Below are 20672 nucleotides of genomic sequence, written 5' to 3'. Positions count from 1 at the left end.
TCCAAAAGAAATAGATAATGAAGAGATAAGTATGTTAACATTGCACTTGCAGTACACTACTTGAGAAAATGAACCAAGTCACTTTCTATGTGAACGGCGGACATTGGTGACAATGGTGGCGAATGTGTACTTTCAAACACCTCCCTAACAGAAGAGCGCCCTGACTCAGTGAGTGCCTTCTCTCCCCCCCCCCCCCCCCCCCCCCCCTCTATCTTTGTGTATGAATGCTTACCGAGAGGAAGCGATAGATGCAGACATTCCACAACCCATATTCACCCTCACTCTATCTTGTTGCCATGGGAACCGAAGCAGACGGGAGACAGGTTCATATCGGCCTCCCTCAGGTCTCCCACAGTCACAGTCTCCTTCTCTCTCGCTCTGTGTGTGCTGTCAGAGCCAGCTGCTCCTGTGTGGGCCACTGATACTCGCTGATTAAAGGAAGTTATAATTTGATTTTCTCAGCAGGCGCCGTTTAATAGAGCAGTTTAACTAAAGCTGTGCCATCCCCAGGGCTTATAGAAGAAGAGAGAGAGAAAGAAAGAGGGCAATATATATAGAGAGAGAGAGAGAAGAGAGAGAGGGAGAGACAGTCATGCTAATCCCAAACACTGAGCCATCACCCCACCACCAAACTCTCCCACTCACTCTCCCGTTCTAATTCTGTTTGCCTATTTTATCGTCTCTCTCTCCCCCTCCATCTCTCCCCGTGTTCCTCTCGCTCTCCCTCCGCCTCTATTAATCTGTGCCTCCCTCATTACTTCCTCCCTCCTTTTAGTGAGGCAAACATGGGAGGGCTGGCTTCTCTATGTACTAGCTGGCTGTATTACTGGCCCATTGTGATAATAGTGTTTAATTATCCTCTCTGCTAAAATCAGCCCCATCACTCTGCTTCTCTTACCCAGCATCCCTTCCCACTCCTTCCCCCCTTCTTCTCCTCCTCCTCTCCCATCACCACCGTCTGTGTCTAATACTTCCCCCTGCCGCCCTCTCCCACTCCATGCATCTCTCTCTCTCTCTCTCTCTCTCTCTCTCTCTCTCTCTCTCTCTCGTCTTCTCTTCTTCCACCCCGCCGCCAACCGCCGCTCCCCCGCCCTGTTCTCCAGCTATTTCAGACCCATTTAGCGGGATAAGCATCTTGAGACAGACAGAGGGGTTTTTGCTCTCTTTCAGAGAGAAGCGAGGAGAGGATATGGAGACTGGCATCCATGGTGCCCGCCTCAGAATACCAAACAGGGGCCCGGGCATCTTAATATGCAGTGTGGGACAGAGGCTGAGATCAAAAGACAGGCACAGACAGACAGAGAGAGAGAGAGAGAGAGGGAGAGAGATGGGTTGTGGGAGGATGCATGGAGAGAAGGAGAAGGGGGGGGGGGGGGAACAGAGATGAGAGGAGGAGAGAGGCAGAGATGGAGAGAGAGAGGTGAGAAAGGGAGGGAGTAAGTCCCTCATTTCTCTCCTCATCTGAGCATCCTTTCCCTCACATCATCATTTCTTCCCTACTCTCCTGCGTCACTCCCTTGACCCTAAGATAAATCGACAGCTTAATTACCACAGTGTGCAAATCTGCATGCCTGCCCATGCATTGATGTGTTTTGTGTGTGTGTGTGTGTGTGTGTGTGTGTGTGTGTATGTGTGTGTGTGTGTGTGTGTGTGTGTGTGTGTGTGTGTGTGTGTGTGTGTGTGTGTGTGTCTGTCTGTCTCACCATCACACATTTGTTTGTGTACGCTGGGGGGATGTGGGTTGGATGGTGGCGGTGCCTCTGCCACCTATCCAGCCCGTCTATCTCCTCAGTCAATTAAGATCGTGAGTAGCTGTCCCTGAAGCGGTGTAGACAGGCTAAATGAAAAGGCACTGGATGTGAAATATGAATCATTAGAATACTGCAAGGACGGGCTGGGGGGGGGGAGAGAGGCAGCAGAAAGGGGAGGGAGGGTCTGCTAGGAAGATAAGGAGAAAAAGGAATGGAGGAAAAGGGGGGAGAGGAAGAATGAGAGAGCAGATAATAAAAGATTAACGTCACGCCTCTCAGAGTGGTGGAATTTCAAAAACCCTCCAGATCAAATTATTTATCCCTGTCTATAAAGGCAGAGGAAAAGAGGGGAAGAGAGGGAGATCAGGGGAAAATAAAAAAGAGGGGGGGTTGGTAGAGTAGAACAGAAGGGGAAAAAATGAGTGAGGAGAGAGGGAGCAGAATTGAAGAATGGCTCCAAGACCTCTCTCACTGCCTTTGATGATGGTGCTGACAGCAAAACAAATGCTACGTGTGTTTGTGTGCATGTTCGTAGACAGAAGAGAGGGAAAGAGACGGACACAGGGAGAGAGAGAGAGAGAGAGAGAGAGAGAGAGAGAGAGAGAGAGAGAGAGAGAGAGAGAGAGAGAGAGAGAGAGAGAGTGTGCAGGCAGATGTCTGCATTCACTCTGTGGGAGGCTCAAGGCTGTTTGCCGAGGACAGAGAGACAAGGGAGGAGAAAAAGAGAGAGAGACAGAGAGAGAGAGAGAGAGAGAGAGGGGATTAAATGGAAACCTGTTTACCTTTGATTCTTCGCTAATTTGCAGCGAGATGAAGAGCACAGAAAACAAACCACCTACGCAGCACAGCGCCACACCAAACCACACACACGCACATCAGTTGCCTGAGTCTCAGTGGAGTCCACACACACACACACACACACACACACACACACACACACACACACACACACACACACACACACACACACACACACACACACACACACACACACACACACACACACACACACACACACACATACACATTCATCTCTAGTTCACTGCCTCACCAGTGACATTGACATTTCTCTGTATGGACTGTGTAACCCCTGCTTGACTCCAGCTCTCCTCTTTTTTTCATTCCCCGTTCATTCTTCCACTCTCAACTGTATTTTCCACTATCATCCTTTCCTTCTTTTTTTTTGAATGTCCTGAAGTGAAAACCATTATGGTCCAGAATACCGGCAGAGCGTGTTGCTCAGAAACACATTGAAGAAAACACTCGTACACACACACACAGACAGACACGCACACGCAGGCGCAAAGTCCTTCCTCATTAGCCCTGATTCCCCCTGAGTGACATCTTTAACAAAAGGATGCAGCCTCTGCCGCCATGGCAACAGCCTCCTCCATCTCTGTGCAGTGCTTCAGTCTGTTTACATGATGGGATCTCACTCTCGTCTTTCCTCTCGCCCCATCTCTCCATCAGCTTCCCGTTCTCTATCACTCATCTGCTCTTCTTTTTTTCCCCCCTCTCCCTTTTTCCTTGTTTCTCACTCTACTTATCTCTCTCGTCACAATTTGCCTGCCTCCCCGTCTCCAGCTCCCTGTGCTCTCTCTGCCTCCACTCGCTGCTGCTGCTGCTGCTGCTGCTGCTTGGCTGATGATGTTGGTGTTATGTATACCAAGTGTCCCCCCCCCCCTCTCTCCTCAGACTTTGGGGTGGACATATGTGTGTTCATGTGTGTCTGTGTGTGTGTGTGTGTGTGCGTGTGTGTGAAATAGGGTGTGAGGGACTTCCAGGAGACTCTGATATCTAGGCCACGGGAGTCCATGGCAGCCAGTGTGTCTGGTGTCACAGCAAATCAACTGTCAGCTGTACACCACCTGCCCGCCCACACACACACACACACACACACACACACACACACACACACACACACACACACATGTCCACCCAAAGTCTGAGGAGAGAGGGAGACTAAGAATAGAACACCCGGAGAGTGTTGCCGCTTCTCCCTCCACCTCCTCTTCCCTCTCTCCGCTCTCCTCCTGCCACCGTGCAGCGGCGTTTTTTGCAAGTGGCCTCCAACTCGATAGGAATCTTTCCTGTCTTCCACCCTCTCCCCAGAGCTCGGCCCAGCCCTCCTCTCCCACAGAGAAATGAGTCACCTGCACTCCACCGCTCCCCTCCAACTGTCTGTTTAGGCATACAGTAGTAGCCGTTAAGGTCTTCTTAGAGAAAAAATAAATAAATAAAAAAGCCAAAGCCAAGCAGACAGACGTCATCTTCAGCCCTCCGGTATGTTTCTTCCTTTTATTGACAGAGTGGGAGGGAGAGGGAGAGGGATGCGAATCGGTGAAAACACAAGAGAGATCGCTTCTGAGGCCGGGATTTGATTTGAGGCCAGCAGGGGTGCATGCGCTTGCGGAGGCCTCAACCACTAAAGCGTCTCCTGAGAGGATTTTCGGAGGCCTGTGTGCACATTAGTGTGTGTCACCTGGAGATATTAGTCAAGATGGATGTGTGATTGTCACTGCTTTGTTTGTGTATCTGCAGCAGGAGGCAGCATCTATATCCACATAACACACACAAGAGATGTGTGTGTGTGTGTGTGTGTGTGTGGGCACGTATCATACAGAGAGATGTGTGTATATGCAGTGTATTTATGTATGTATGTGTGTGTGTGCGTGTGTGTGCTGCTCTCAGTCTGGTCCCTCTGTTTCCCTGCTGTCTGTGGCCTCCTCTTCCCCATGAATACTAATGTGCCTCAAACCCCAGAGATCAACCCTCCTCCCTCTCCCTTCACTCCCCCAACTCCCTCCCTCCTCCGTCAGCCTCCCTCCGTCCCTCTCTCCATCCCTGCCTCGCCTCGCCACAGTTTCCACTCGTTCCTCCGCCCCGTTTACCTTTCAACTTTCCCTCTCTTTCATGTACCCTTTTACACCCCATCTTTTTCTCCTCCCCAAACGCACCCTCCCTCGCATCCTCATCCATCCCTCCTTCCCTCTTCCTGTCACCTTTTTCTCCCCTTCGTTTTTACCTCCTCTCCTTTTCATCATCCCTCCTTGTCTCCTCTCACTACCTCTTGCTCTCCTTTTTACTACCTTATTTTCTCATCCTTTCCTCCCTCTTCATTTCCCCTCTCCTCAGCTCCTTTTCTTTTCATCACCAATTTGTTAAACATTCACCTTCTCATCTCCTTTACTTCTATTCTCCTTATTTTCTATCATTTCTTCCTCTCTCGTTGCTTTTTTCCTCTCATTTCCTTTGCTTGTCCTCCCATATCTTTTTCATTCTCTTCATCTTCGACTCATATACTCTTCTCTTTTCTTCTTTCCTTTCCATTTCATTTCATTTCCTTTGCTCTGCTCTCCTTTCTTTTAGTTTTCTTTCCTTTCCTCTTTCCTCTTTCCCTACTTCCTTCCCATTGCATTTGTTTCCTTTCCTTTCAGTTTGTCTTTTTTCATTTCCTCTCCTCCCCTCTCCTATCCTCTACTTTCCTCCCTCTCCTCCCTTCTTTACAGTACACCTCCTCAGGAGGACATGTAAATGAGGTCAGCACAGTCGAGTACATCAACCACATCACTCAGGTGTTTGCGTGGGTGTGCACGCATGCACCACATACGTGCACAAAATAAAATGTGTGTGTGTGTGTGTGTGTTCGTCATGGCTTTGCTTGTGTGTGATGCATTCCAGTCCTAATAAAGAATTTCCTCTCTTCAGCTGTATACCAGTGAACCAAGTGCTCCAATTACATAAACGCCTTCACCCCAATACATTTTGACATCCTGAAAATTATTCACGGCCTAATTAATTTTAAAATTGCATCCCATTTCTTGGCCTTGCCTTCTTCCTCTTTCTTTTTTTCACCACAAGCACTGGAAACAGATGATGAGCGAGGGTGAAAGGATGAGAGGAGATTTCGGTTCCTTGTGTAATGTAGAAGCTACTGCTCTACGGCAGCTGCTGACTGGACGTTCTCTAACTTTACTGCCTCTCCACACACACACACACTTAAAGGACGAGGGAGGAAATAAAACCCTGTGTCTGCAATGTGTGTGTGTGTGTGTGTGTGTGTGTGTGTAAGTGTGAGAGAGAGAGAGAGAGAGAGAGAGAGAGAGAGAGAGAGAGAGAGAGAGAGAGAGAGAGAGAGAGAGAGAGAGAGAGAGAGAGAGAGTGAGTGAGAGGGAAGAAAATGGGAGGAGATAAAGGGGGAGAGTTGTAGTTCAGTTATTTCCAGTAGAAAAGTTGTTCCAAGTTTTGGGAGCAAACTGCTCATTGTGTGTTCATCTCTGAGATCAGGGTATGTTTAAGTTAAGGGATCTTCTGTGACTGAGAAATGTGTGTGTATGTGTTCGTGTGTGTTTTTGTTCGGCGGCGGCCGCACTAATGAAGCCAGAGAGCAGGAATCCTGCAGGAATCCATTTCAGTCTGCATTCCTCCTGATGTGGAGCTGAGAGCAGAGACAGAGAGCAACAGGCTACTGGAGATTGACCCTGTGTGCATGTACACACACATGCATGCACACACACACACACACACACACACACAAATGTGCATGCACAAACCTATTCTACCCCCCTAAAACCAAGTCTAAGCTGTCAAAAGCAGTCTCCTGTGGGTTAGTGTACATACACACACACACACACACACACACTAACATTCTTAAGACAATAACAGCCCCTACTGGGTAGAAAGCACATAACATGACCACACAAACACACAAAGCGACCCTTGCATGCATAAACCCACAAACAGACGGAGCTCGGAACACACACAAACACACACACACACACACACACACAGGATACACACACATTGTTAGTAAACAGATTAAATTGGAGAAGCTATTCACACTGGCATGCATGCAGGGACACACACACACACACACACACACACACACACACACACACACACACACACACACAGCCAGACAAATATTCAGATGCACATGAGCATCTGTGTCTATGCACACACACACACACACACACACACACACACACACACACTGCAGGACCACTTCAGGTTTCATCATCTTCTTTTCCTTTTTTTTTGTTGCTTTCTTTCTCTTGAGAGCCAGAGGAGGAGGAGGGGGAGGGGGAGGAGAGGAGGAGGGGAGGGGGTGTCTCATTCCCTCTCTTTTGTTGCTGCTGGGGAGAGAGAGAGAGAACACATATCCATACAGAATGCTCTCTCTCTCTCTCTCTCTCTCCAGCCCCATTCACACCCACACACTGCTCCCTCCCTCCCTCCTCTCTGTCTCTCTGTCTCTCTCTCTCTCTCTCTCTCTCTCTCTCTCTCTCTCTCTACACACACACACGCGCACACAAAGATACAACATCAAAGGAGCCGACACCGACGAAGGATTACTTCAGCCACACACTCACTACCCCCCGCCACCCCCCGCCACCCTGTTTCTCTCCTGTGGAACCCCCCCTCTCCGCGGGCCAGACTTGGTACGGCCCAAGCATTCCTGCCAAGTAGCTTTCACACATGGAGGGGAAGCTTGTCTCAAGCAATTGCTGACAAGCTACAAACAAGACAGCCTCCCATTCCCTCTCTCCCCATCTCCCCCCTTCTTTCTCTCCCTCTTCTTCTTCTCCCTCGCTTTCCCCCCTCCAGTCTCTGCTCCTCGCGCCTCACACCCTCCCCTCTTCACCCTCCTCCTCCTCTGTCTCTCTCTCTCTCTCTCTCTCTCTCTCTGAGAATGTGGGGGCCCCACTGGCATAAATTGTCAGCTGTTCCTGGGCGTACTCTCCCCATGGCTCCCTAAACTCACATAAGCCCACATATGTGGTTGCTGCTGGGACAAGGGTAACCCAAGTCAGGCCCCGCTGGTGGCTAGTGTGAAAAAGTACACCGGGGCCCCCGAATAATGCTGCAGTGTGAAGAGACGCTATAATAAGCTGCAACAGATACTGAGGCCTAATGGTATTGCAAGGGTAACGTGGGTTTTCGTTAATGCAGCAACATACCATTATTATTAACGGGAGGCTTCATCATGCACAAACAGGGTTTTACATGTAATATGCTTGTGCACTACTCACTTCTTCCCTGCAGTAGAGGCCAGTCTATCCAAAGCCACAACTCACAAACAGAATCAGCAGTTCATAGTTCTTATAATCATACATGTTATGTGTTTCTGCCAATGGAGAGGCATTCAGGTAATTAGTGTTTCTATGAAGATGTTTCCACTCACACAATAATCACAGCTTTTTCCCGAGACGCTCCACATCAGGGGTGTGCTGAGGTTTCCAGAGGTATGAGGTTTGAGATTTTTTTTCTGGAACCATTTTGCATTTAGTCTTATTGTTACTGAGCAGCCATTGTTGCCCACTGCTGTGTGCCGCCATCTAGTGTTGACTTTCATTCTGTTGATTTAAATGAAGCAACACATGAGTTGGAAATTGTATAAGCACCAGTTCACAAACTCCAGTGTTGTTTGCTCTCTCAAACACAAGCAAACAATAAAAGTGAAAAACATTTGCAGTATATATAAATATACAGAAGGAATCATATGTTTTTTTCGTTGTAGAGAGATCAAATAAACAATAAGTCAATGATGGTGATTTTGAAATTGATTGTTCTTCATTCCCTTGTCTGGTCAGATAAGTGTAAATCTGACAAACATCACAATTACATTTCTCTGATGGTTTTCTGCAACTTGCTCAGGCAGACTTTAAAATGTAATATATGAACATAAGAATGAAATACCACATGTGTATATCCCGGAGTTTGCAAGAATGCTAATTTGCATCTGTTGTGCCTATAGTCAGGTGCAAAAGATACAAAAAAAAGAAAAGAATGTGAGACTGATACAAAACAACCACAGAGACCAGTTCACAAATACACAAATAGAAAAAGGTCAAAACGTTTGACACTTAACTGTATAAGTCTCAACACTTGTAGAAAGTGCTTGTTTCAAAACGCACAATCTAAAAGAAACTTCACAAATGTGTCTGACAATTTGTGAATTCACTATTCTAACCAAAAACAAAGAAACACAATTTAAATAAATGTGAAATGCTGCCTTTATATATTGTAAATCTTGCTAAATGTTTTGTGTGCATATAGATGTTTAATAAGATTTTAAATGAGTACATATATATTTAAATACACACACACACACACACATAGTTGTATATCAATCCCAAAAGCATCTTCAACAAGTGCTGGACCAAGCAGACACAATGTTCCCACAATAGTTAGAACACCGAGCTGTTCCCTATATTGATTGAGCAGATCTCCTCCTCATTTCTGACTAATCTAAATATTTTACCGCAACAATAAATAAAATGTGCAAATTCTTCTTTTACCCTGAAAATGTACTTTTAGCTACTAAAAATTCAGTATTTTAGCAAAGTAAACTTGAGACTAATTGATTTGAAGATTGGGAAAATAACTTGACATTCATTTTATTCATGAATCTGTCTCATGCGGTGAGATGAATTCCAGACCTTAAAGTAGCAGGTAGGATTAATTAAAACGACTGCACGATGCAGAGACACTCACAGAGGGAAGATGAGATTTTAACTTGAGCTCCAACTGAGACAACAACCTCCCATCCTCTGTGATGAGCTGTTACCTCATGCAGCACCTTCAGCCTCCACTTCACCCCTGTTTTTAAATGCTCTTTTATACCGACAGCATATTGAATCATCTCCCAGCATCCAGTCTCTGTCAGCGTCCGCTTCTTCTTTATGATCCATCCTGGATTTCTCTCCCCATGCTCGTGTTTGGATTTGTCTGAGCTATCTCTAATTTTTGCACTATTCCAATCTGTTTCACGTCTACATGTTTGTCTGCACATGCCTCCTCCATCCTCACTGTTTCTTATTATGCTCATTTTAATGAGAACAAAACCAATTTCAAATGTGCCTCTTGTCACTTGCTGTCATTTACATGTGGTGTGTATCTAACATCTGTAATAATGTGATGAGGCACGACTGCACATGTGACTCAATGACAAGTATATTTTAGACATCCAAAATGTTCATTTAATACATTGTTATCATTAGTATTATAAGTAGGAGTATTAGTAGTAAAACATATTTTGTACTGAGCTGGTCTCATAATACATTTATTACATATATTATATATCTTAGGTTGACAAGCATCTGGGCAGAGAATGTAGTGACTGCCTTAATGTTTGAGTAATTGTGTTTTGTGTCAGATTACTCTGATTTGGTTTTATTTTATATATTTATTTCCTGTATTTTTCCTGTACTGCTGTAAAATCTGAATTCCATTGAGATCAGTAAAGGATTATTTCTTATTTTATCAACCATCAGTACAACGCAGACCTTCAAGATGGCCCAACAGTCCCCATAAAATCAAACGTCACACACACATAAATATCAGTTCCATGAATTATATCCATATTACGCTGTGTTGCTTTTATTTATTAACTCTTTGTTGTGTTGTATTTATTTGACGATTGTGAATGCCTCCTGTTCTCAGGTCTGCCTTGAAAAAAGATTGAAAATCTAAACGAGTCTGCCTACTTAAATAGATTCAATAAAAACAAACAGATCATCAAGGGTTTCATCTCAAATCAGCAGAACCTGACTGTCAATTATTTCTTACTGCAGACCATGTTACAACACAACGTTCTGCATATTTGGCTGCAGATGAGTCAGTCAGGAAGGATGCACAAATGTGATTCATGAGCAAAGCTCTTCCTCATTCCTCTCAGGTCACGACATCTCCAGACAGAGCCCTCATCTTCCTCCTGCCTGGATAAACACAGTGCGGCCCCGACTCCAGAGGCGTCATATAGCCCAGTCTCACCCTTCATCCCTGCTATACTCTCTGACGGAAACATAATATTCTGCATGGAAATCTTCTCTCTGCATTAGAGCTGAAAAAGATGGACGATAAACGAATGCTTCAAACAGAAGCTTCATTAAATAATTTCATTACATGTCATGCAGGAGGTGAACGTGTGAGAATTTTCTGCTTTCCTTTGTTTTTAAACTGAATATCTTGTGGTTTTGAGCTGTGGATCAAACAAAACCAGATACTTGAGGATGTCACCTTGAGTTTTGGAAAACTGAAATAGACAGAAATAAAACGAATTGATTAACTTAGACAAGAATCAGCAGATTAATCAGTAATGTAAATAACTGTTGCAGCTCTACTCCAGATAAATATGTCCTGTGTGGGCAGCATTTACATATTTTCTTTATTTGACCTATAAGATGTTAATGGTGAAAAACAATTTTAACCATGCTTAACTTTAGGATGAGTCTTTCTCTGATTTTGCCACATCTTTTTTTACCCAACTTTATAAATTGTATATACACACACTGTAGTTTACCTCATGAAAACAAGTATAGGCACATAAAGGCTACACAATGCTTTGTTTTTTTCGGTTCCCCAGCTCAAGTCAAACAAGTGTAATTCAATCACAAATAACACGATATAAAAGGCAAAAATTTATTCAATCTTTTAGCAGATAGCAAGAGACAGCTCATTTATTTCTAAAATCAATTTTTGAAGAAACATCTCTTTATGTGCACACATTGCATTTACTCAGTAGAAGGGGAGGTGGAGGTTTGAAGTAGAACAAGGGTGTCTTGGATCGAAGTGGCAGAAAAGATCAATAAAACCAGTAATGACACCGTTTGTGTTGATTACGATTCAAAAATTCACATTACAAACAAGACGCGTTTTTCCCTTTTGAAAATTGGCAGCCTTAGAAAAAGACAGTGGACGAGGAACCACCCAAAAATGCACATGCAATGATGTCAGCACGCCGGCCCCCGGGTCACATCCCGCGACTCGTGGACTTGTGTGAGACCAGCAGATACAAAAGGAGGGAGAGACAAGTGGTATCGTTTCAAAGTTAGCGCACGGACAGAGACCCACCGAAAACCCCCCACAGGACCGTCTCACTCCCATGATCCCCTCCGACTTCAAGTACTCCAACGGTTTGCCACACTTCAAGTATTCCTGCCAAACCTTCAGTTTCATCACCACTTCTTAGGTTTACAACATAAGCTATCTTATAAGTGCACTCAAAATTCATCTATACATAGAAAAATAATAACAATGAGTAGCAGTAATAGTTATAACAATCACTTTACATTTCATTTTATACACAACCGTGATGTTATAATTACTTTATACCGTGGCATCGCATTCCCCCCGCCCCCCCCCCCCTGAGTGTAATGTTCAAGTTTAACCTCTTGTATGGAAATGCAAAACAGGAACGGCAACCTTGGTTTGGTTATTTAAATAATATTAGCAATCGGTGACAACGGCGATGATTAGAATCAGAATGACCACGCCTTCGCACAGAGGAGTTGTGCTCGTGTGTGTGACGGATGCAGTATGTACAAGCCGCTGATCGATCATGTGCCTCTGGTTTCACTCGGGTTCTCTGGTGTCAGACGCTGACGGCCTTCATCCTGCAAAATAAACATTAGCGTTAAGAAGCAGACCGGGCGAAATAAAGGAAATCAATGCAGATATTGAGTGCACGTGATCACATTGGACCGTCGAGTATCGACAGCTCCTCCTGCAGGACGTTTAGAGGGAAAGTCAAATACCTACTCATCTCCTCGTTTCAGACCTTCGGGATAACGGCAAACTAAAGCCGTTTTCAGACACGGACGCCTTTGCCTTTCACATGTGAAGAACGCAGCAGGAGATTGTCAGACGTGTTCACAACAACAGGAAAATGTCTGGAACATTCACAAGAGAGGTGGTGACTGGGTGGAGCATGAGGGAGGCAGGACAAGACTTACATGTTCTGCTGCAGAAAGCACAGACTGGTATTTACAGCACATTGACAGCTGAGTCAGACCTTATCGCCAAAAGCTCTTGAATCTCGACATCTTTCTAAAATGACACCTTGTCTGTGTATTCCGTTTGTGGCTCCTCTTTTTTTGTATACAGCCCCTCCAGAACACTTCAGGAAAACGTTCCGACTTCGGTGCATGCCTGAAAGCAGCCTAAGCATTAAGCAGATTCGCTCTTCAGTTAGGTGTTGCTCAGGCGTCAGACTTTCATATACCTCAGTTTTCGCTGCCTGAGCGGACCCTCCAACTGCCTCAGGAACCAGCGATGATGCAGCTCCTGCATTTGTACAACTTGGGGTCATGGGTGCGTATGTGGTTCCGTACATTCCTTAGTCGAAAGAACGTCTTACTGCAGAGCTACAGAGCAGAGAGTGGGTTAAAAAGAAACAGAGTTAGCATCATGGAAATGACCAGAGAACGACAAGATAGAAACTTTAATCGACATTGATGATACAATTGTGATGCCGGGGTCAAGAGCAGAAGATTTGACGTGTGCTGAGTCAGCACCGATTGACCCACGAATGACTCCAAGAGCTTGATTTGATTTATCGGTTGGCTAATTATAACATTTTACAGAATAAACAATGAATAAAAGATGAATCTTTATTTTTTACATTTTGCACCAAAAGGTTTCACAGTAAAAAGTCAAGTGTCAAAAACATTTATCATAAGTGCTTATGAACTACATCTTAAGAATAATTTCAAATGTCTAATATATGCATGTTTATAGGCATATGTGGATTTCTGCAGTTTTGAGATAAAAAGTGACTAAAATTAAAAACTTATCGACCACACAGTAACTTCCCTCCCTCTATATAATAATGTTTATTTTTGTGTGCAATGTTAGTCTGATACTCAGGGTCTAGTTAGTTTTGACTAAAAGTGTTCGTATTCAGTTAATTCTTCATGAGCTCTTTGTGACCACGAGAGAAAATAAGTATTTGGCAGCAAGACCCATCATCAGCCACAGGAATTTGATTTCCCCACATGGCTTCATGTTGCACTAATGAAGCAGCATACGCAACCGTCTTTGAGCTTTTGTTTTTACAGAGAATAAAAAAAATTGTTAAACGAGAATTACAAGTTCCATGCCTTCTGCGTTTTCTCTCCATAGTCTCAACTCTGAGGTTGTGTGTTTCTCAGTTGTTCAGGAGAGCCAGTGCTTACCGGACAGGGCCAGTGCTTGCCCTCGATGTGCCTGAGGCGATGCATAATCAGGGCATCGCAGTCCTTGTAGGAGGCCGGGCACTGCGGACAGGTGTGGGCCGCCTTTGGGACTTTAGGGGCTTGACTTCGAGGCCCTCGCAGCTGTTTTAGCCGTGCCCGTCGTACAGCATCCAGCAAAACACAGTTTTTGCTGCTCACAGCAAGTTGTTTACCTTGTTGCTGGAGAGAAGACAAAGGAAGGAAAAGAAGATAAAAGGATGAGTTGATGCAATTCTTCTAAATACAAATAATGAACTGAATTTATAGATTCTGTGCGCGCAAATCGCTTACACCAAACAACAGGGGTGATACCTGTGCAGATTTTGTAATTTTCTATAGTGTTGTTTTTCTATTGCTTATCCCTTGATGGCTTAATGTCAAGAAAAAATAAATCACAGTCATCCACATGCATCTACCTTTGACATGGCCCGCGTCACCTTGGACCCGGCAGGTTTGGCCAGAGGAAGAGGGTTGCTCCGGGAGTTTCTCCTGGGTCTCTGAACCCTGCTTTGGCTTACTCTCCTCTCCTCCCTCTCCCTCTTCACCACAGGCAGGCTGGGTGGCCCTCTGGCCCTCAGCGTCCTATGGGGGGGCTCTTCTGCTCCAAATGTATCCCCAACTTGTGACACGGAGCGCGTTAAGCAGATATCCACACTCTCCTCCTCTTTCTTCAGTCCTGCAATAGGGCCCCCTGTTGACCGACAGAAGCTGAACAGAAAGCCTGAGTCCAGTAATTTGATGGGGGGCTTGCTCTGGCGTTTGCCCAGGTCTGGTGAGGGAGGGTCGGGGAAAGGTCCAACAATTGGCACTGGGTCTGCTGGCTCCTCTTTAATGACTTTGTACAGAGGGTGGCTGTAAATGGACGGTGGAGGTCCATTCTCTGATAACTGGAGCCCAACAGGTTCATCATTCTTCCCTCTCGGTCTCGTGTCCATGACCCCCCTCAGCCCCTGGCTCCCCACTTTCCTCCCCTCCTCCCTGGGCTTACACTTGGTTTTCTCAACCTCTTTAGTGGAGCCCTGCTTGAGCTTGGGCTTTGTTGCTGGTCGGCTTCTGTTATAACGCAGGGATCTGACCGCCTCTACAGTGATCTTATTTCTGGCCTGCGGCCTCTGTGAAGACGGGGGTGTGTGAGTTGTGAGGCCGCAATGACTGTTTGATGGGAGAGAGAAACCTGAGATAGAATATTCAGCCGGTTCTGATTTGATCCTGACTGCATTTTTAAAGAAAGATTTGTTGGTGTTACGTCGCACAGGCTGCTGGGCAGAAAAGCGGACACCATTGCCCTCCCTCACTGACCGTCTGAGTTCTCTTCCCCCGAAGGAAGGCCTGGATGCTGGCTGGAACATGTCTGGTAACACACCTTTACTTCTTGTGCTCCTGTCGCTTGGAGGGACGTGCTGCAGGACGGTCTTTGGCCTCCTTGCTGTAAGCTGCTCCACTCTGACTGGACCCACAGGCTTTGCCTTCGCTGATTTGCTGAGGACACGAGTGTTAACAGGGTTACAGAGGGGAAGTGACAGCGTCACGTTCCCATACGTTAACACTGGGGAGACAGAGCGGGGTTTCCTCCGCTTAGTCAGGGAATAGTTGTTGGCCTTCAGTTTCCTCAGTCGTTTCTTTTGTCTCCAGCCAATGAGATCCTCTGGTCTGGGAAGGAGCGCGGTCCTCTGTAGCCCCAAAACATTCATCAACTTGTACTTCTCTTGTGCTCTTGCATAATCCATCTCATCCTCCCCCACCTCCTCTACTTCCTGCTTCACTCTCACAGGGCTGCATCGTACGCTGGGCCTTGATCTGGATGTGCACGAGAGCCGAGTGATGGAGTGAGATTTTCGGTTACGTCGCGGGCTCTCTGGCATGGGCAGCAGCCTCCGGACCTCCTTGGCAGCCCCTGGAGAGGAGCGGAGAAGACGGGTATTTGGTGTTGGTGAGTAGTTCTGTGACTGATGGTTGGTGATGGCGTGTCGAGGTATAGTAGCTTTCTTTAACGAGGGAGATTTAAAGTCCAAGAGCTTCATCCTGTGCGAGGGACTCAGAGGGAGGCCGTTAAGACCTTGGGGTCTTGCCATTCTGCGCAAATTGCGCCTGGGACTCTCTTCTAAAGACTCATCTGAAACATCCAAAATCAGACTGAAACCATTGTTAATGTTGTCCTCTAGTCCCAAAACTTTTCTCCTCTTTCCTTCCCTCTGCTGGTGATGGCGCTCATGGCAAGCACCAGCATAGGCCGAGTTTAGGCCTTTGCCAGGACGAAGCTGCTGTTCCTGCTCCTTCATGAGGGCAGAACAGGCTTCCACTGCAAGCCACATGCCCAGATGGCGAGCCATGGCGATGACTTCAGGCAGGTCCTCCTGGCGAACACAAAGGGTGGAGGAGTAGGAGAAATCCAGCAGCGATAGAAGGCTGTCCTCACTGAAACCTGGGGGGGGGGAAGGAGCCTTTATTAAGATATACTGAACCATGAGTAATCATTGAGGGAGAAAAAAAAACAATGCTCCATGTACGGAGGATCCGAAAGATAGCAGGAGAAGTGATAGCAAAGCGTAAACATGACGGTGGAGACTGATACAATATGACTATGGCTTTAATCAGGGACACTTCTGCTTCTGACTTAAGGCACAGCAATACATGCACTGAACTCGTAATAAGCTCCTGAAATTGCGAGCGAGTGGGCGCGGTGACGTTTCTAACATGTGACGTGTCTGACATGAAACTGAAAACATTTTAAAGAATACAAATATCTCAATTTGGAGAGAGTGGAATACTGGAATGAGAAAACTGGAATGAAACCCATGAGCTTTTGGTTACAAAGGCCCATGTGCTGGACTCATATTCTATGTCGTGCCTCCTACGTCACCCCTCATCTGAACACTCCAAAGATTTTTCTGTTGTTGTGAGAATCTCTTGCTGCATTACCCATACGTTAAAGGTAAACTTTGGACATAATCTGGACCCCATTGTCCGCACATTGTGCAGAGTTCATGTCTGAAAACAGCTATGGGACCGATGTGTAGGAGGGAGGGGTTGATGAATATATGTGGTAAAATATCACAACTTCAACACTAGCACCATTTACCTTCTCCAGGTTTAGTCGTTGGTGGTAGTTAGATGATCAGTTTGGGGTTTTTGGGTTGGAAATATCTAATTAGAAGTTAGTTGACTCCTCTTAGACAAGGTGCAGGTTCAGTCTGACCATAATATCGAGGTCAAGCCCCCCCAAACTGAACACAGCTCAGTGTTAGCCTGCAGGTATCTGCTCTTACCAGTGAGATCTATGTCTGCTTTGATGCTCGAGTCCATCTCTGTGAAGATTTCCTGGAAGTGATCGCTGACCGCCGCCAGAACGGCTCTGTGGGCCGAGTAGGATCGGCCGTTGGTCCGCAGGGTGATGTCACAGAACAGCCCCGCCTCCCGCTGACTCCTCAACTTGCTTAGCATGTCGTCGCTGTGGGACTCCATCGTCTTTGTGACACATCCTCTGCCACCTGGCCCCTGACAGGAGCACAAAGAAACAGTTCCATCATTATAGGAATATAATAAGGGACAAAGCACAGCGAGATTAAGTGAGAACGAAGGTGAGAAAGTGGGAATCTAAAATGTGTGAAATGCAGAAACGTTAGGCTCTGACTTCAAACTTGTACTTCAACTTGTCAGAACAGCCTTTGTTCCTCCGACATGCCCTGATTACCTCTGTTTTCTTTGTGTGGTGACTCTGGCACTCTGGACAGCCTAGGACAAAGTCCCTGATCTGGAAGTACATCCCTGTGAAGGAAAACAGTTATTTGAAGATGAGACATAAAGCAAAAAAAAGAAAGAAAGACAGGAGGTAGTAGGGATTTCAAAAGACGCGTGCAGTTGTAGAATTGGCTTTAGATCTTGATGAAAGACACAGAAATTTAATGTCTCACAAATAACAAAAGTGGGGGCTTTGTCTGAGTACGTTACTTGATGTCTGATTGATTCAATCAGTGGTGTGTAGCGGTTTCTAATGTGCCACTGCTTCCTAACAAACAGAAATGAATAAACTTTAGATAGAAGATAACCAGTAAACAGGGGCAGATTCAGGGGGCACTGGCCACAGCTGAAATCTACTACTGTCCTTAGTAGTTTTTCAAACAAATTACTCACAATAAATATATCCAATGATGTGTGGCTTTGCTCAAAGCTATAGAGTAAACAATCACATGACTTAAATGTGAACCTCAAGTGTAAACTGTGGCCCCTGGTGTAGGAAAAGCCCTGGATCCACCTCTGCCAGCGAGAAATCTGCAGGTGTGTTACAGAGTAGAGACCCACACACAGTCAATAGAAGTCGGATGTTCATACCTTCCCACCAGTAGTTCTCAGCCACACATTTGTAGGTCTCCTCCTGGGAGAAGTGGCGCTGACCAGGCCGCCGCCGGTGAAAGGTGGAGACGGCCTCGTGTCTCCGGTCCTCATCCAGAACCTCCCGGTAGTTGATGAAGCCCTTCTCCAGCTTCTTGCGGTACAACAGCCCGTCGATCAGCTCGAAGTTGGGCGACCGGCGTGCGCGGGGTCCGCGCCCTGGAGAGACCCCGGCTGCCTCCACGTCCCCGGTGCGCACCGAGTCCCCATCCGCCCACGGTTTGGACGGGTCGAACGCCCCAGAGTTCGCGTACTGGGTGTTGGTGCAATCGCCGGCCATTTTTACAAATATTGCTACAAATCAAACGCTGTGAGGAAACCCTCACTCCCTCTTGTTCTTCTGTAAAAACAAGCTTCCTCCTTTGGCTCGGCCCGGGTCGCCCCCTGGTGCGCGTCACGCCGGTGCCAAACTTTGCCCACCGTGCCCGGACAAAGTCCACGTGGATGCGGTGACAGCAGACAACAGACCCCGGCCCGAACAATGAGCCCCAGCACACCCTCCTCTACACCCGGCTAGCAGTCGGACTCCGGCGGCTAGCTTAATTCAAACGTGTCTCATTAACAACTAAACAGAGTGGATTTCCTTTCAGGTGAAAATCCCCATCAGATGGGGGGTCAGCAGCATTTCACTGGAGGGTCCTGCTGTCAATCATCACTTCTCACCATGCAAACATTTACAACAACTTAGTGTTTGGTCTCAATCCGGTCAAATATTTGCTAATTCAAATGTTTCCTCACAGTCAACAGACATTTTAAACCCGTCCATCCGAGTGTGGATGAGAAATTCAGGCAGCGGAGCAACGCGCCAAGTGATGTAAAGTCACCGGTTTCACCGCGCACTCTCACGGGGCTTTCGCCGCCGACCCCGCGCCCGCAGCCCGCCTCCCGTCCGCTTCAGGGGCCGGGGGTGGCCTCCGGTGCTGGGTGTCGGCGGGCAGCCTCACCTCCGGCGTTAACTTGAGATCTCTTCTCGCCAACTCGAGTCGGAAGCAACATGATGACGCAGCTATCGGCTCAGCATCGCCGCTCCGAACGAGCTAAACGCGAGCTTGTCCCCGCGGCGCAGCCCCTCCGCGAAAAATGTTGCCAATCGCCGGCGGAGCGCTTTCAGAAGCGGCCCAACGAGCTGCGGTTACAGGCCCAACATAGTTCGCAGCCTCCCCGCCACCGCAAAGCTCCTCCGGGAATCGAACAGTCGGATTTTTCAAACTCGTAACCTTCTGTTTGTTGCTGATCCGCAGCCTAACCGAGCCAGCTCCTCCCCGCCTCCACACTGAAGCCATTGGTCGAAGCATTAAAAGACCTTCGGCCAGACGCCGTGTGATTGGCGGAGGGCGCTGTCACTCGTGTAGTTCTCGTCTCCCTCGCAGTCATGGTAGGTTGCTCGCTCACGATGCCTGTGTACTAGTGGAAGTTGAATCCACCCAGCCGACATGTTTCACATTCACGACGCACTTTACGCAAAAAATGTACCGTTTTCATCACATGCAATGAAGACGATATTTAGCCAGAACGAGTGAGAATAAAATAACTTCACATTTTAAAGTCTTGTTTGTCTCAATGTCGCACAGTAATATTGCAATGCAATTATTGGCTTTGGTTCACATTTCACAAAATAGCCACAATTTCTCAAAACTCTTGACACAATATACGGTCGATTAAATATTTAATATTTTTACATGATAATATAGATTTAATATTATAGAAGAAAGCTATTACCATATTGTATTTTCATGTTCCATGTTGAGGTGTGTTTCAATGCCTAAAAATTCTGTCGGGATAAAAGAAATGCATATATATTGGCCGATATCGATAATTATGGTAAATGTCACATTATTATTAGTTGAAAGACAATTTGTCTGTTGTGGATTTAAATTCTTCTTTGTTGACTGAGACTTGTCCATAAAAAAACTTGAACAATAAAACATTTTATAAATCTGTAGTACCTCAGTTATGTGTTATACCTCCTCTCTCTGCTTACACAATGCATACGCATTATATCAACATATATTGAACCTTTGATATGTTGCTATTGACAAGAATTATATTGTGATAATTATTGATAGTGTTTTAGCACTACACGCTACCGATCCCAACTGAGGAGGCATTCGTCTCTATGTTATACTTGAATATTTATATCTTTATAAATATTTTGTTTTCTCTTTTGGGCTTCTGTATGCATTTTAATCTATGTTATGTTGTATATTATCTGGAGCCTGAGTCTGAATACTAAAATGTCATCATTGTCCATGGTCATTATCTAACAAAGCAGCTGCAATTTTCTCAAAATTATACAAATAGCAATTATAAAAATGTGCAATCTATACAAGATTAAGAAACTGGGAAATGCATTGAGTCAAAAACGTAACTTTATTCACTGAATACTCTGGATGGTTGCAGATAGAGATGAGGTGTAGACGTTGATGCTACACAGTAGTACAGAGCAATCTCTTTGGTTTACTGTTAAAAATGTTCTATAGCAGCTCACTGTAACTGTAAAGTTGGCTTCGGAGTCCAAATAAGAGTTTTTATATTT

The 20672-nt window shown here is 45.9% G+C and overlaps 1 protein-coding gene across 1 annotated transcript; it reads right to left on the bottom strand.

Moving 5' to 3' along the window:
• Positions 1-11160: 11160 nt before the first annotated feature.
• On the bottom strand, positions 11161-19420 carry si:dkey-229b18.3. The gene is made up of 7 exons (XM_034574282.1): positions 18077-19420; positions 17439-17512; positions 17014-17242; positions 14164-16169; positions 13709-13927; positions 12757-12898; positions 11161-12148 (listed from the first exon to the last, which is right to left on the bottom strand). The coding sequence occupies exons 1-6, from the start codon at positions 18414-18416 to the stop codon at positions 12794-12796; spliced, it is 2973 nt and encodes a 990-aa protein (XP_034430173.1). The 5' UTR covers positions 18417-19420; the 3' UTR covers positions 11161-12148; positions 12757-12793.
• Between the last annotated feature and the right edge of the window lie 1252 nt (positions 19421-20672).

Source organism: Hippoglossus hippoglossus, chromosome 21 (genome assembly GCF_009819705.1).
Source record: "Hippoglossus hippoglossus isolate fHipHip1 chromosome 21, fHipHip1.pri, whole genome shotgun sequence".
Classification (NCBI taxonomy): Eukaryota; Metazoa; Chordata; class Actinopteri; order Pleuronectiformes; family Pleuronectidae; genus Hippoglossus; species Hippoglossus hippoglossus.
The sequence above is the reverse complement of the archived record's forward strand: the minus strand, read 5'-3'. Positions and strand labels throughout refer to the sequence as shown.

What these genes read in the sequence shown, in the direction of transcription:
- si:dkey-229b18.3 (XM_034574282.1), bottom strand. Translation starts at nt 18,416, where the DNA reads ATGGCCGGCGATTGCACCAACACCCAGTACGCGAACTCTGGGGCGTTC. An exon ending in TGAGAACTACTGGTGGGAAG is followed by an intron (nt 17,513 to 18,076) that starts GTATGAACATCC and finishes TTTCCTTCACAG; the next exon opens with GGATGTACTTCCAGATCAGG. An exon ending in GCAAGCACTGGCCCTGTCCG is followed by an intron (nt 12,899 to 13,708) that starts GTAAGCACTGGC and finishes TCTGCTCTGTAG; the next exon opens with CTCTGCAGTAAGACGTTCTT.